The 16647-nt window shown below is 46.6% G+C and overlaps 2 protein-coding genes and 4 non-coding genes across 9 annotated transcripts; 5 read left to right on the top strand and 1 right to left on the bottom strand.

Annotated features, from left to right (window-relative positions):
* The first annotated feature begins 182 nt into the window (after nucleotides 1-182).
* Nucleotides 183-5988, top strand: LOC101156360 (PRELI domain-containing protein 1, mitochondrial-like). Of its 3 annotated transcripts, none has more exons than XM_011487146.2 (6): nucleotides 183-313; nucleotides 3417-3517; nucleotides 3616-3841; nucleotides 3913-4026; nucleotides 5071-5149; nucleotides 5333-5988. In XM_011487146.2, exons 2-6 carry the CDS (start codon nucleotides 3426-3428, stop codon nucleotides 5437-5439), a joined length of 618 nt encoding a protein of 205 aa, XP_011485448.1. In that variant the 5' UTR covers nucleotides 183-313; nucleotides 3417-3425; the 3' UTR covers nucleotides 5440-5988. The 3 variants fall into 3 exon arrangements, with proteins under 3 accessions (XP_011485448.1, XP_020567077.1, XP_020567076.1); XM_020711418.2 differs by having other exon boundaries at nucleotides 206-313; nucleotides 3424-3517; XM_020711417.2 differs by lacking the exon at nucleotides 183-313 and adding an exon at nucleotides 340-854.
* Nucleotides 607-678, top strand: trnag-ucc. Its single transcript has one exon. It is a non-coding gene; the product is annotated as a tRNA-Gly (tRNA).
* On the top strand, nucleotides 1958-2029 carry trnag-ucc. Its single transcript has one exon. It is a non-coding gene; the product is annotated as a tRNA-Gly (tRNA).
* Nucleotides 2429-2500, top strand: trnag-ucc. Its single transcript has one exon. It is a non-coding gene; the product is annotated as a tRNA-Gly (tRNA).
* On the top strand, nucleotides 2822-2893 carry trnag-ucc. Its single transcript has one exon. It is a non-coding gene; the product is annotated as a tRNA-Gly (tRNA).
* LOC101156609 lies at nucleotides 5843-14937 on the bottom strand. Of its 2 annotated transcripts, none has more exons than XM_011487147.3 (13): nucleotides 14589-14937; nucleotides 13103-13373; nucleotides 12960-13018; nucleotides 12047-12253; nucleotides 10918-10986; nucleotides 10732-10848; nucleotides 10614-10658; nucleotides 9064-9096; nucleotides 8918-8995; nucleotides 8609-8708; nucleotides 7452-7569; nucleotides 7243-7381; nucleotides 5843-7174 (listed from the first exon to the last, which is right to left on the bottom strand). In XM_011487147.3, the coding sequence occupies exons 1-13, from the start codon at nucleotides 14668-14670 to the stop codon at nucleotides 7029-7031; spliced, it is 1464 nt and encodes a 487-aa protein (XP_011485449.1). In that variant the 5' UTR covers nucleotides 14671-14937; the 3' UTR covers nucleotides 5843-7028. The 2 variants fall into 2 exon arrangements, with proteins under 2 accessions (XP_011485449.1, XP_004079616.1); XM_004079568.4 differs by having other exon boundaries at nucleotides 13103-13376.
* Between the last annotated feature and the right edge of the window lie 1710 nt (nucleotides 14938-16647).

The raw sequence follows: 16647 nt of genomic DNA on the forward strand, positions 1-16647 counted from the left end.
CTGATTTAAGGTATCGTGTATTTAATGTTTATATTTATTGTTTTTATTTTATCAAATACTTCTGGACAGGAATAACAATCAACTAAAATTAACGACTCAATTGAAATGTTTCACTTAAGACTCAGTGCTGCGGTTTGATTCAGTCACGTGACTATTTAACGCTGAGACACCGCTGCCTGTACGGCGGTGCAGGCTCGCCCTCTAGTGGCTGACAGTGGGAATTGCAGGTGGTTCCGATCCGGCTCTTTCCGGACTCCAGCGCTGGTGGGCTGCGAACAGAACCGCTGCAGTGTTCCGCTCGTGCCGCCCGCAGGTACGTCAGCTCGTGTCGGCCGTTAGCTTCAGCCGCCGAGCGGCGTTAGCGCCGTTGGCGCGCGAAACTGTGCGCGCGCGGCGGTTCACAGGAGGAAGCTGCAGAGAATCAGACTCAGTGCAGTTAATTACGGGTCAAAGCGGAACTAGCGTCCCGCCGCGTCACAGAGCCAAAACATGCGAAGGTGTTCGGTGGAACTACCGGACAACCGGGGGGTTCACGAATGAAATACACAGAAGAACGTAGCTAAAGTTACGTTTAGTTTGTGATTCTGTTCTGAGATGGCTTCATTAGCGTTGGTGGTATAGTGGTTAGCATAGCTGCCTTCCAAGCAGTTGACCCGGGTTCGATTCCCGGCCAACGCAGAGCTTCTTTTCCTCCCTGTAGTGCAGATTCCTTTATAAATAAATCTACTTTGATTTTTTTAAACCCGTTTAAACTCATACGACGAAGAAGAACACGGGTCCAATACCGGCCATCATCGCACAGCGGAGCCAAACTTGGGCGGTGACGTCAGTGAGAAGTTCTGGCATATTAAAAGGTCTTAGTTTAATAAATGTTAAGCTGCAAGTATTTTTCAAAATGATATTTGTATACGTTTATGCTGTCTTTGATTAATCCAAATAACAGTCGTGATCTTTTGCTTATTTTAATGTCAACCACGTTTAATAAAGGTATGTAAAATAATAAAAAACAGTTTTTAACACAAAATGATCAACCAAGTATTTACACACGAAAGAGCAGATTTAAAGAAGGATTTAAACAAAAATGACTTAAAAGTGTGAAATGAATGGAGCAAGTATTGAATTTATTTTGGTATTGTTTTATTCAAGAAGAAGAATGTGTAAGAAAACCATAAACACACAAACTAAATTTCACAAACTAAACTACAAATCTTTTGACATTAAACATCAGGAGTCCTTTTATAACCAGTGCGATGATGTAAAGAAGATCTGTAACAAAGATGCATTTAAGGTATCACAGGTGTACTGGAAGTCAAAATTCAATAATATTTTCCCAAAAACGTTTTCTACCTTTGGTCAAATGAAAAAAGGTTAGTAAAACAAATACTCCACTGGAAAAGGTTGCAGGTTTGAATCCTTGTCCCTGGATTTTCAGTCCTTTGATGTACAGCAGTGAAATGTCAAACCAGAAACTTTCTCCAGATAATGTTTTTTACTCACACCAGATTTTGACTTGACGTACTTCAGTGTTTTAACCCTTGTGCTAGATGACCCCCCCCCCCCCCCCTTGCATTGAGGTGTTCTCCCTACCATGACAAAGGTGGATAAAGGTGGAAAGATTTCATGTAATCCATGGACACCAGTGAAGATCACAAATCATTGAAGAAAAAAGGTTCAGAGCACTGTCTAGTGGGTCTAGATGACCCACCTCCCAATGGTAAAGTGCCTAGGATAGCACAAGGGTTAATGACGGTCGGATCTAATCTGGCTGCAAGATTTCGGTTCTTTTTCTTAAATCCGGATCGCCACAAAATCCTTACAACAACGACAACGTGGAAACAGCGCCTCCAAAAAAGTGTATTGCATCCGTGGTGTTAAGAACCACCATGGAGAATGGAGAAAACTAGACTAGGTTTAGGGCGAATTGGCCAGTTTTGTTTGCGTCGACATGCCATATCCTACGTTGGTGGTATAGTGGTTAGCATAGCTGCCTTCCAAGCAGTTGACCCGGGTTCGATTCCCGGCCAACGCAAATTTGTTTTAAATTGTGTTTTGATTTACTCTGGTGACATTTACTGTCTGTTTTTCTTTGATTAAATCCTTCACGACCTAAAAGCAAACCGTTTAATCTCCGCAAGTTATCGCGAGACAGACTTCGTTCACACGCAACTAGTGATGCTCACGAGGCAACTTTTAAAAAATGGGAACAAATCTAAGATCGTAAAGAGACCTTTTATTTTGTGGACGGCGACGTCCTGCAGCAAATAGGAATAAACAAATTAACTTTATCCTGAATTTTCAAACCAGGAGAGGATTTAAGTCCACGAGGTCGTGCCTCAAGGTTGTGCACGCGGGACACTAGAGCTAAAACAAACCACTGTGTCTGTAAGAACAGCACGTGGTTTTTTTTCCCGGCGTTTGTAACCTTGCCGCGTTGGTGGTATAGTGGTTAGCATAGCTGCCTTCCAAGCAGTTGACCCGGGTTCGATTCCCGGCCAACGCAGAGCTTCTTTTCTTAAAATATATGTCGTCATCGACTGCAGGAACATCGACTGTCTTTGTTTTCCTTTGATTGAATCCGCCTGACCTGTTGGTTAACAGCTTAATCTGTGCAAGTCATCGCGAGATAATTGTCCACACGCAGCCAGTAATGCTCACGAGTCCATTTCAACATTGAAGTAAGCCAGGAAATAAGAATAAATGAGTAAATTTTTAGTCCGCGAGAGTCTCAAGGTTGTGCACGCGGGACTGGAGGTCAGAAACAAACCGCTTCGTCTGTAAGAACAGGAACTAGTTCAGTTTTTCCCAGAGAACAATTATCGTCGCGTTGGTGGTATAGTGGTTAGCATAGCTGCCTTCCAAGCAGTTGACCCGGGTTCGATTCCCGGCCAACGCATAGCTTCTTCTTTTTGAAAATGTAAGAATGATTGTTTCTAAATGTCAGAACTTTAGTTTGATCCTGTGTAATAAATATTTATGGGTCATTTTTTCTGGGACTATTTTGGACTTCAGACGGGATTATGAGACGAGGATGAGTGAATGTTTATGAAGCTCTACTGGTATTTTTTACTCTGATGATTCTTTTTATTTTGGGGCATTTGATCATTACACGTGACCCTTGTTCTATGCTAGGCACTGTAACCCTTGTGCTGTCCTAGGCACTTTACCATTGGGAGTTGGGTCATCTAGACCCACTAGACAGTGCCCTGAACCTTTTTTCTTCAATAATTTGTGATCTTCACTGGTGTCCATGGATTAAATGAAATCTTTCCACCTTTATCCACCTTTGTCATGGTAGGGAGAACACCTCAATGGAAGGGGGGGGGGGTCACCTAAGATAACACAAGGGTTAAGTGGAGACAGACGTCAGAACCTGGCATCTTCATCGTCTGCCGTCTTCCTCCCTGCTGGTGCTGAAGGCCTCAGCGATGGGACGCTACTTTCACAGTGAAGTCCACATCCTCAGTCCATGGGACCAGGTGGTAGCCGCCTTCTGGCAGCGATATCCGAATCCGTACAGGTAACCAGCTCCCTACGTCCCAATTGTAATCAGATTACTTCTCAATGTGTGTTCCCAGAGAATCAAAAATCCCCCATGATGCATTGTGTGTGTTTCAGCACGCATGTTCTGACTGAGGACGTCCTGTACCGGGAGCTCACCCCCAACAACCACCTGTTGTCACGGCGACTGCTGACCAAAACCAACCGGCTGCCGGGCTGGGCGGAGCGGGTCTTCCCCGCCCACGTGGCGCGCGCGGTCTACGTGCTGGAGGACTCCATCGTGGACCCACAAACCCACACGTTCACCACCAAGACCTGGAACCTGAACCACAACAAGCTGATGGTGAGTCGGCCTGGTTCTGACGGTCTCACCTGCAGGAAACAGGTGACTGAGGAGTTTCCCCCGCCCCACAGGTGGTGGTGGAGACGTGTCTGTTTGAGGAGGATCACAGTCGGCCATCTTGGACCAAACTAAAGAGAGAAGCCTGGATCTCCTCTGCTGTTTACGGCCTGGGCCGACCCATTCAGGTGAGCCCAAACCCGACCCGGTTCTGTGACACTGAGACCCAAAGTCCAATCATTTCGAAGTAGGAGTTTGATTGAAAGTTTGAAGGTATTTATCTTAAATCTCTCATTGACATTAGTGTGTGTGTGTGTGGGGGGGGGGGGGTCAGATTCTGCAGATTGTTCCGTTATCCCTTGTACTATCTTAGATGACCCCCCCCCCTTCCAATGACGTGTTCTCCCTACCATGACAAAGGTGGATAAAGGTGGAAAGATTTCATGTAATCCATGGACACCAGTGAAGATCACAAATCATTGAAGAAAAAAGGTTCATAGCACTGTCTAGTGGGTCTAGATGACCCACCTCCCAATGTTAAAGTGCCTAGGATAACACAAGGGTTAGGAATCTGGGTTTGGACCGAATGTAAAACAGGATCCAGGAAACCAGATTGTTGGACCCAAATGGATTCTGTGGTAGAAACGCCAGTCGCCGTGTTTGAAGGAGGAAGAAAGAGCTGCACGTGTGAAGCATGGGGGTGGAGTCATCATGGTGTGGGGCCGTTTTTCTGCAGAGAGACTGTGGACGACTGGTCCTATGAAGGAAGGACTGAATGAGAGGTTCTGGACAGAAACCTCCCCCCATCACGCTGAACATGGAACATGTCTGGATCCTCCAGCAGGACAGTGAGCCCAAATGCATCACCATGGCAACCAAGTAGTGTCTACGCAAACATCCCCTCAGGGTTCTGGAGTGTTGTAGCCGGTCTCTGGACGTCAGTCCAACAGAGAATCTGTGGAGGCAGTAAAGTCCCAAAACGTCCAGCTCTGCACGGAGACCGTAACCTTCCACGCCCATCAGCTGGTGGTGGGGGGTGTGGCCTGCCGGACTGACCGGCCGCATCGGCATAAAAACAACCGTCTGACCAAGAACCACGAACAAGTCAGAGGCATGAGGAACAGAGACGAGGAACCGACAGCCTCACCAAAGACCAGAACCTCACCGTGTTTGTGCTCTGATCCAGCAGAAAAAACAGTTTTGTTCTAAACCCGTCTCTCTTTCTTCTTCAGGAGTTTGGTCTGGCCCGGTTCAGAAGTAACCAGGCCGAAGCCTTGAGGGGCCTGGAGCTGGCGCTGCTCAGGATGCAGAGTAAGACCCACAAACACGGAAACGCAGATTTACCAGCAGAAAAAAACAAAACGCCTCCAGAAATATTCAATGATCAAAGGAAAACAAACAGAAATCAAATGTGGAAAAGGTTCAGGAGCTCATGCTTTTACTTTGAAAATTTCTGGTTTTAATAATTTGTCGTATCCATTGATGATCTTGCAGCTGAAGCCCCTCCCAATCACCATGGTAACCAGGACGAGTCATCAGAGAAGCACAAGCCCATCCCAACAAAAGCCACGCCCACACCAAAACCCCACCCATTTATCTAAGCCTGAGGGGCGGGGCTTCAACTCAGGCTTTACTGTGATTGGTTGGCCGTTTTCTTATATGGACTGTTCCTGATCACGTTTATTTATTCCTAATTTCATATTTGTAAATCTGCAAAGCACAGAAAAATCACAGATGTAAGAATTTTGGGGAATATTTTTTCCAGATGGAGCTTCGTTAAGGAAGATTCTGTTTTTTATTCTGGATTTAACTTAAATAAATGCAACTTTGTGTGTTTTTGTTTAGCTAATGAACAGGGACTGTTTTGTGCTGTAAATAAAGTGATGTCATGACTGTCGAAACCTCCTGTTGCCATGGTTACGCCTCCGTTTCTGCTGGCAGGTGAGATGAGTCAGAACGTCTGGATGGGAGCCGTGAAGTAAAAGGCTATAATGAAATTCACTCTTATTTTATTCTGAAACTTTTCTGACCTTTCAAAGTAAAACAGCAGCTTCTTCCAGAGATAATAGACAAACGAGTGAAGGCAGACCTGGATAAATTCACAAACGACTGAAAACAAAAATACAAAAATAAAAGCTTATGACCACAGATTCCAGCACATTTGAGTTTGGATTCTTCTGCAGAGAAGTGGGACCTTCAGAAAGCTTTCTGCACTTTCACTCAAGGCCAAGTTCTAAACTCATCTACAATGTGAACATAGAAATATTACAAACAACGTCTGGATAAAAATATACGTTTTATGACACCATCATTTCACATTTTAACAAACATTTCTGCAGCAAACATGAGCCGTGCATCAACATGCAGCTGTAATCTGCTGGTTCACCTGTAGGTGTCGCTGCAGCCGTGGTTTTCTTTTTATAATACTGGCGAAACATTTATAACCCTTGTTCTATCCTAGGCACTTTAACATTGGGAGTGGGGTCATCTAGACCCACTAGACAGTGCGCTGAACCTTTTTTCTTCAATGATTTGTGATCTTCACTGGTGTCCATGGATTACATGAAATCTTTCCACCTTTATCCACCTTTGTCATGGTAGGGGGAACACCTCAATGGAAGGGGGGGGTCATCTAAGATAGAACAAGGGGTAAATCTAAATCAGAAACGTGAATGTAACGCTCATCTGAAAATTGACCAACTTTATCAGAGGAATGAAGAGAAAACAACCAAGAAAGAAAAAACGCTCCAGTTTGTTTCAACCATCGTAACTCATCCATTTACGTAACTAAGCTAACTCCAGCGGATCCTGGAGGCTGAGAAAAGCAGCTTTGCAGAGATGTGCTGCATTGTGAAGTGTTTACCTGATCAGCTGATTGGGAGGCTTTGTGCCGTCGTGCAACACTTTACCAACAGAAAACTTACCGCGCAGCAACATGCTAACGCTAACAAATGTGGTTAACCCTTTAACCACATTTGTTAGCGACATCTCTGGCGTTAACGTGTTGGAGCTAGCATGTACCACTAACCTCTTTCCTCGCGGTACCAAACTGATTTCTGGTTCTGCTGTTTGGAAAAGGAACTGATTTCTGTGACGGTTGAGAGTTTCTACTGAGGAGCTGATGAACACAAACGTTCCTAAAGCAGCGTTTGGCGTTAAACTTGGTTTCTTCTCCGGTCAGCAGCTGGAACTAAACCCTGAAACCGTTCTCGGCGTAGAACTGCGCCCGGGCGATGACGTCGTTGGCGAAGTCCCGCGTGGGCGTCTGTTGGTCCAGCTCTCCGTCGTAGTTCAGCTTCTCCTTCTCCAGGCCCACCATGTAGCAGACCAGCGCTCCTGGACACAGAGGAGCCTCAGCTGCAGGGCCTTCAGCGGCGTCGGGGGTTCGATTCCCCTGAACTGACCTTTCAGGTGCTGCTCTCTGCTCCAATCCGGCCTCCAGTTGGTCACGGTCTTGATGAGGTGGATCAGGTAGGTGGAGCCCTCGTCGATGTGGTCCTCGCTGAACGGCTCGCCCTTCACGGCGTGGAACTTCCTGTTGATCTGGGCGACACGACCGAGCGTCAAAAGGAGGCAGCGGCGGCGCCGAGCGGCTGACGGTCACCACGCTCACCTGCATGAGACCGTAAGAGTTGGCGTCGTGCATTCCGTGGCCATCGGGCTTGAGCTGCTGTCCAGCGTTCGACTGTTTGGAGATCATGGCGGCGATCAGAGCCGGGTGGAGGCGGAGCCTGGGGACCAGAGGTTATGCAGACGATCAGCCTTTAAGCCACATTCACAACGACGTTTGACGCACGGCAAAGACGTGTTTAGCACTTCAACAACACGCTGAACACGGCTTCATGAACACGTTTAGCCCACGGTGTTCACACCGGACAAGCAGGGAGGGGCTTCTCCCCCGTTTTCTTCCTGGTTTCTAGCGTGTTCCTACAGTCTTAGTGTGAAACGTGGTAAACCTGGAGAACCTGACTGCAGGCTCTTCTTTCTTTTTCAAACGGTTGGTACGTCCGTAAACTGAACTAAACCGAACTTCTCTACCAAATCCCAGTCCCTGATTGGTCAAAGTTCAACTGGTTTAACTTTCAAAGTGCGCTCAATGCTCGCGCGTTTTCTACGTAGAGCCTGAAAGCGACCTGTAGGAACACACAGACGCCAGAGTTCTGACCTCAGACGCCCCAACGAACGGAGAGAAAATCGACTCGTTGGTTTTGTGTGTGCGTCATTCTTGATTTGTAACTCATACAAGACATTTAGTGCGTATTTGTGTGTCCTCGTAAGTGTGTGTTCATATGTACACTCAAAGATGTACAAATACAAATTACAGAGAAACAACTAGAATAACAGCAGCTTCAGACTAACGACGAACTCCAAACGGCTCCAATGGACAGATCTAGTACACACCAGTCACCTGAAACACACGCACACACACATCTAGTACACACCAGTCACCTGAAACACACGCACACACACATCTAGTACACACCAGTCACCTGAAACACTCACATCTACGCACACATCAGAGTTCCACGTGCACGCGGGGTTTTGACTTTTCACCTCTTCAGATTTGTGTAGGTGATGCGTTTAAATGCATCAGAGTTTTGATCAGTCTCTTTGAACTGGGACTAATATCTGGTCAAACTTGACATTTTCCTAAACAGAAATGAGCCGATCATTAAGATCAAACACACAGTTTAGCTGGGTGGGACGCGCACACACGACCAGTGCGTCTACATGGACTTGTCATCAAACGTGCGGCGTGACGGAACTTACTTGCGTCCAACGTTCATGATTTGGTTCCGGTATTTCGACATCGGCTTGAGGTCTTTTTTGGCCAATATTTCGGATCCTTCCACCCCGAGAACTAGATCTCCTGGAAGTACAGAGACTCAGCGTAAACCTCAGGATCAGGCGGTGACTTCATCAACCTCTGCCGTGACGTGAAGAAGCAGGAAAGTCTGCTGCTGGATCTGGTTGCAGGTCTGGACCCCGTCCAGGTTCTCCCCCCTGACCTCCTGGACCTGACTCTTTCAGGCGTCTGCTGTCAGTTCTGAAGGCTGTCTGGAGCGGAGCAGCACTGACCTTCACGGGTTAAGTTGTTCGCCGTGGCGGTAACAGCAGAGACTCCGGTTGTCCTCATTTCTTCCAGGTTTCTGTATTCTGTGTGAAAAATGACCCAGAAGGTGAAAAACTGCAGAATGTCCTTCATTTGTGATCATCAGACTCACCGGTGAAATGCTCCTCCTCTTCCTCAGTAGCAGCTGGAAAACACAAGTTTGGGTTTGAGTGAGAGGCAGACTCTGAGGTGACCTCCTGACCTCTGCTGTGCAGGAACCTCCTCAGAACTAAAGCAGCTTCTGAGGAGTTCTCTGTGATCCTCTGTGGAACCGCGTGTTCCTTCACCTGAACTCCTACAGGTCTGCAGGTGAAGCAGCTGCAGAGACGGTGGAGATCCTGAGCAGAAGCAGAGGTTTCTGGACCAGCACCAAAGGTTCTGCAGGTTTTGGGGTTTTAATGGAGGGTCATGTGGAAGAGCGGCTGCATGTCTAACATCCTAATGACACGCCCTCTATGACGTGCTCCAACTCTTCAGCCGTTCATGCACTCAACCTCATTCCCGTGGATTCTGACGCAGAGAAAAGCGGCGTTGTGACGGCGCCAAGCCGCTGTTCTCTGCGTCAGAACCGCGTTTGCTCTGCCGGCGGACGCTCTCCTCACGCCGCATCAGGTGGTCAGTGAGGACGCAGCAGCGCTGGTCCAAGGCAGTGTCACACAGACACCAGCTAGATTTGACCTTTTTCAGGTATGAAACTGTGGTCCTCCATGATTCTGCTGCGTTTTCTTCTTGGTGTTCGTCGATGTGCTCAGATGTTCGTTCAGGCTTTCAGGTCTGTTGAGAATTATGTCGTTTATGCTAATTATATGTAGTTTATATGCAATGATTACTAAATCTAAGGCAGTCATGCATGACTTTCTGCCTGATCATCACCTTTAGAAAAAGTGTTTTTTCTGCTAGAGCTGCTGCTGAGTGGACCCCCCCCCCATTACTGTTAGAGATCAAAACACTTAGAACGGATTCCAGACAGTAAAGACTCACTGCCAGTCAGAGCAGAGGAAACCTGTCACTGATGCCTCTATCATCATGTCAGTATGTGTGTAAATGTTAATACATTTGTCTGATTTTGTGTTTTATTACTAATTTACTTTAAGGTTAACCTTTAATATAATAGCATGTATGGTTTAATATTTGTATGTAATGTTATGTAAATGTCTCATCTCATTGCAGATGAACAATAATCCTTTGGTTAACTCTGGATGTTGACAGGAATGTTTATTTATATGTTCTCTTCCTGTATCCAATAAATGAATAAATCTAAATTTAAAAACATGCATGCATAAATGTCTGTTTCTTCAACTGTTCCACGTTTGTCTAACAGACTTTTCTTGCATGAACCACCGATGTATAACGTTTATATATCGCATACGGAGCACAGATAACGTCTAAATTACATAATTAATGCATGAATCACTGATGAATTCCATATAAACAGCAATAATCACACGGTTCATGTTCTACGATGGTTCACGTCTTCTTCTGTGTGTGAACAATTCACATAAAGACTCAAACTTTTCTCCCGTTCTCCAGTTTACATCCGTGACATAAACACAGAATGTATGTGGAACACAGCCTGGATATTTCCTGCAGGTCACCTGTGAGCCCCACAGGGTTACCCACATCCACCTGGACTGAGACTTCAATACAATAGACCCGCCTCACCTCTCTGTGACCCGGCTGTCAGCGCCGTCATCTTTCTCCACAGCCCTGCAAAGACAGGAAGCAGGTTCTGGTCGGCTCACGGCTTCACCGACAGGACAATAAACTCTGAAAGTCCCACCTGAAAGGAGTTTTCTCTTCTGGACAACCAGGAAACATCCAACGCAGAAGATCAACAGCATGGAGACACAGCAGCAAATCCCCAGAGGGGCGGAGCAACCAGCAGACGTGGAGCGGTCTGAAAGCAAAGCAGACAGTGAAGACAGAGTCCTGAAGAAAACCTGAGAACCACATCAGGAACGTTTACCGGAGACGGTGACTTTCTTCTGCTCCGCCTCTCCAGACACGTTCCACCTGCAGGTCAGCGTCACATTTTCTGGAGGTTTGAGCAGAAACAGAGAAGAATGAACCTAAAGGAATCCACAACATCAGGAACAAGTCCTTTCTGCACACATCTGGGTGTTCCACAGGGTTCTGGACTTGGCCCACTATTGTTCCTCTACTGGGTGTTCCACAGGGTTCTGGGCTCGGCCCACTGCTGTCCCTCTACTGGGTGTTCCACAGGGTTCTGGACTTGGCCCACTATTGTTCCTCTACTGGGTGTTCCACAGGGTTCTGGGCTCGGCCCACTATTGTTCCTCTACTGGGTGTTCCACAGGGTTCTGGGCTCGGCCCACTGCTGTTCCTCTACTGGGCGTTCCACAGGGTTCTGGGCTCGGCCCACTGCTGTTCCTCTACTGGGTGTTCCACAGGGTTCTGGGCTCGGCCCACTGCTGTCCCTCTACTGGGTGTTCCACAGGGTTCTGGACTTGGCCCACTATTGTTCCTCTACTGGGTGTTCCACAGGGTTCTGGGCTCGGCCCACTGCTGTTCCTCTACTGGGCGTTCCACAGGGTTCCACAGGGTTCTGAAAAATATTGTTTTCAGTTGTATTTTCATCCATTCACCAATGAAACTCCACCCTAAAGTCTTTAATTCAGTGTCAAGTCTGGCAGAACAAAGTCCTGAATCCTCCAAAAGCGTTTGAACGGTTTAACCAGACAGGAAGTGGAGTTGGGATTCCAGCATGGACCACTGCAAAAGAAGTTGGACTTTTCTGTCCCTTCCCAAACTGTAGAGGAGGAGGACTTTTCCGGCAGGACCTCCACCTGTCTGTGTAGGTCAAAGGTCATGTTACTTGTCCCTAAAGGCTGGAAAGGTCACATATTTTGGATGTGGTTTCTGAGGCGGTCGGTCGGGGAACATGGTCTGATTCTTGAATAACGTTGCATGAAGGATGGAATGAATCCTCCTGCGGTTCAATACCAGAACTTCTGTGGACCAAAAACATGTGGACTGATATGTGTGTGAGTGAATACGTGTGACCTGTGCGGTTGCCATGACAACGGCATTGGGACTCATTTTGCTGCAGGCAGCCTGACACGTTGCTGACCTACCTCCAGTTGGCTCCACCCTCCTCTGCACCCTCACATGGTGGGCGTGGTCTGGTCCGTCCCACGCCTGCGTTTGTGCGTGGAGGGCGTTCCCGCCGTGGTCCAGCACCGTCAGGGTCAGCTCCAGGCCCCGGACTCGGACCTCACACAGAACATCCAGCCCGCCGTCTTCACTGCGGCTGACGATGACGCTGAGCTCAGACACCTCCCCTGCACACAGACCCCCCACCTCTCTGTAGTGAAGAGTTTACAGGAGTGATTCTGAACCAGAGGAAAGCCGCTCTGCTGCTGCTTCCTGTCACTCTGCTCACCTGGCAGGTGTTTAAGTCAGAGGAGGCCTCAATAGGAGGCCAAGGAGCAGCTGGAGCTGTGCTGGTTGGTTTCCCTATTGGTCCTCAGCAGTCTCATCCTGCTGGGTTTGCTATCTTAGTTTGGGTTGGTGGTCTTTGTTTGGGGCTTCGTTTCTTTTTCATCCATTAGATTTTGTTTGGCAGCCTTAGCAGGGAGCTGCAGACTCTGCTGGTCCCTGTGGGGGGGTCAGCGGTCTCCCTGACTTAGTTTATGTTTGGCTGAGGTTCAAATCCTTCTGTTTAGTCTGAACCAGCAGTCACTTCTTTCTGCTTCATGGGACACAGGACACCTGGTCCCTCTATGATCATTTCCCCCCAGACTGAGTGGCGTTTGCCTGTCAGGCCGTAACGGCGCCTTCAGCATCACTTCACATAACATAGCCTTTAGGCTGCAAAGCCGCTTGTTTCTGGGACAGAATCATGTTAACCACATTCATGCTTGAAGAGCTGCGGTACGTCCAACGGCGTGTTATCTCTGTGTCGCTGTGACGTCTCAGTGTTAAATGCTCCAACAAGGACACACATGGAGGGCTGTCAGACTGGACTGGAAGATGCTGTGTTCTTACCAACGATGAGGGAAACCCGTGTGTCCAAAGTTCTGCCATCGTCCAGGAAGGATTTACAGCTGAGCAGCAAAGAAAGAACAGAAGAAGAAACTCAGACGAGCAGAACATGGAACGCAATGAAACACGAGGCTCCTCCCACTTACACGTAAAGGCCAGTATCAGTCAGCCTGACGCCTCGCAGCTCCATAGATCTGTTCACCAAGGGGGCGGTCCTGTCGACGTAACCCGCCTCCTTGTCCCTCATCAGCTCCACGCCACCCCGCACGGCGAGCGCCGTCTTCAGCTGGCCTCCGTCATCCTTGGACCACTCCCACGTTCTGACGCCCGACGCGCCGTGAAGTCCAGGGACGTCACAGCGTAGAACCACGTCTCTGCCCGCAACCGCAAAGGCTTGAACCGGCGAGTCTGCGCCACCTGCTGGTGAAAACAGTTTTCCAAACTACTCCTTGGAATCACAGGGAAGATTTTTTTATGTTAGGGATGATGCCTGGTGAGGCGTCCATCAGTTCATTGTTTCTTCTTATGGACTCCTCGTCGGGCATTATCTTGCTGGTGTGATGTGATGCGTTGTCATGGTAACAGCTACAGAATCTGCCTCTGGATGTGCTGCAGCTGCTGTATGAGGACTAACCAGCGGAGGAAAAGGTTTACATGCTAAATGTCATATTCAGTGATCCAGAGCTTCATTTCAGAGGAAAGTTCACGTCTTAGCGCTTTGTCCAGATGAGGAAGCTGAAGTTTGTTTAAAAAAAAAGGCCACAAAAAGTTTCCTAGATCACTTTGATTATAGAAATATCCACCAATAACTGATCATTAAATGTGGATCAACAAACTAAATATTTCTGTTTAATTGATAATAAAATGGTTTATGAACCTTTCGTCTGAGTTTCTGTTGTTCCAGTAACCAGCTGGAGTTTAGGTCAGCACAATCATCTAACATCCAGGTTCTAGATTATAAATAAATAAATAAATCATTGGACCAAAACTTCCTTTAAGTCTCCATTATCACTTTGTATTGGACTCCCTGCAACCAATCAGAATCGAGCATTCACCCAGACCAAGGACTACATATAATAGTTCAAATATTCAGATTTTCATAGTATCAGGTGACATAAATGGGTAGGAACCTTTATATGTCGGGATATGTTCCTGGGGGAAGGTCAATAAAGTTGGACCTGTGTGAAGTTGGAAGCGATGTTTTGAATCACAGCCACCTCAACAAGATTCACGTAGTTTCACTTATTTAAACATAGATTTGAGTTTTGACAAAAGATTCTAAAAACAAAATTTGATAAATTTCAGTTTCCAGTAACAGGAAAAAGTTTTTTTTAAACAGGGAGGGGTTCCGAATAACAGCCGTTGGCCAATGTTAGCGGAAGTGAAGTCCATAGGGAAAAAGAAGACTTTATTATGTAATCACGATTAAAAAACGCAAAGTACTACACTAAAGTGTCAGCTTATGCTTTTAAGTCTACTTGTTCATTCGGCTTTAAAATACTTGCATATAAGGATTCATCTTGGTAAAAAGTGAACATTGTTAGCAACTTCCGGTCCAAATAACGGGTACATGATGATTAGAAATGTCCGCGTGCGTCCGTCCGCGTTTAACGGTGTTTTAAAGAAGCTCACCTGTCCGCTTGGGTGGAATCCTTCTGCAGCCGGAGAGCTGCAAGCAGCAGCTGAGGAACAGCGCCACCGTCCTCCCAGACATCAGTGCTCACAACTTTAGCAGCAGCGCGCGCGCTGCTCTCTCTTTTCAAGCACGCGCTAAACTCAAGATGAACTCAAGGTACGACAGGAGAGAGACACCTGTGGATCCACGCGACGGAGCGGCACGCGGCAGCTTTCGCAGCTGCTTGTTCTCAGCCTTGCTCCGGGTGGAGGGAGATGCCCCCCCGAAAACATCAGCTGACTCACCTGGACGGCCGCGGCTCAGACTTGAACTACAGCAGTGGCGGTATAGGTACCGGATGTTCTCGGGTTGCCGGATGTTCTCGGGGTCCTTCAGGGTCCTTCAAATGAGTTATATCACTAGAAGAGACATCACGTGGTTCCTCATGGGAGGAGAGCACCGCCATCTTGGTGAGGTCAAGTTTTGAAGACCAAACCACTTTTATAACATATAATAAAGAGCTCTGTTTTTGCTTTCAATCACTTCATTATATGAAAAAGAAGAATGGCTTGAAATTGCTTAGTTTTGTTCAGAAATACAAACTTCACGAGTACCCCTAACTACTTAGATTTTTTCTATGTTCCTTTATTTTATTTTACTTATGTTTTTATTTATTTGTGTGTTATGTTCATTGTTTCTTTTTTTCCCCTCTATTCTTTATTTTCTATGTCAATATGTTATATTTGGCAATGGTGACTGATCTTCGAGGCAATATTGATTACATCGTTATTGTTCGTTGTTAACGTTAATGTCATTGTTAATGTATGATACCGCAATTGTCAATAAAGTTTTTAAAAAAACTTAGCGACGTTAACTCATTGGTCGTGGCAACTTACAGCCAATCAAATAGTGTGACGTCATCATTGGTCGAAGGACCCCGAAGGACCCCGAGAACATTCGGCAACCCGAGAACATCCGGTACCCACAGCGGTTCTACACTCACTTACTCTCTGGAGGAGTGACCCCCCCCAACACACACACACACTCACATAATTTGGCAACATTTTTTGTATATCCTATCTTTATTTACACAATCAATGCAGTAATTTTATACACTTGTATTACGGTGGGTGGGTGGGGGTCAAACTCAGTTGCACAGGGGGGGCCTAAACCCAAAACACACTTTAGGTTGCAGTACAACAAAATAAACATTTACTGAATACACTAAAGCTAAACATTAACACATTTTTGAACATAAACATGAATAAAAACTGGAGCATTCATCCAGAATAAATCAATTAAACGTTTAATATTTTGCTCTCAATTAAAATACTTTCTGTCAAAGCAGGAGTTTTCTTCCTTCAAAGTTCTTCAGAAATCCTCAAACGTAAACAAAACTAGTTTGAAAGAAGAACTTTGACGGTAGAAATGAACGGAAGTGAGTCCACGTGCTGCTGAACCTCCCGGTCATCTCAAACTTGTGTGAAGTTTTCTCTTGTTGCTAGGAGCGGCAGACTCTCCAGCGAGCTCTCTGATTGGTCCGAGAGTGAGGCTGACGGACCAATCAGGTGTCAGTGCGTTCGTCATGAGAACCCGTATTCTCGCTCATTTTCCTTCAGACGTTTTTTTTCCTCCGCGCCACATTTTCCTCTGAGTGGACACGGAGGAACGGCGTCCTCCTCCCTGCTTTGTCTCTGCGTTCAATGGCGGAATCGAACACGCGGCGTAGCGGACAGGATTGAAACGTCAGGTTTAAGGAAAGAGGCCTGCGTCGGCTTTTCAGCGGCGGATCTCCAAACCGCAGAAAGCTGCTGTCATGGCGGGCTGTCGAGCTGTTGAAAACAAACACACACGGCACTTCCGCTTTAGCACAGGCTCCGTTTTATTTACAAAATAAAAGCCTGTGGCAAACCCACCAACTCAAATGAAAACTCTGACAGAAAAATGCTTAAAGATGAAAACCTGTATATATTGTTGTATTTGAAAATGTTATTTGCTGTTTAACTTCATCTGTAACCTTAAAACATCTGGATGGAAAATAATATGAATGATTGCATTAGTTAATACAGTGGTAAT

The sequence above is a fragment of the Oryzias latipes genome, chromosome 18 (genome assembly GCF_002234675.1).
Source record: "Oryzias latipes chromosome 18, ASM223467v1".
NCBI lineage: Eukaryota > Metazoa > Chordata > Actinopteri > Beloniformes > Adrianichthyidae > Oryzias > Oryzias latipes.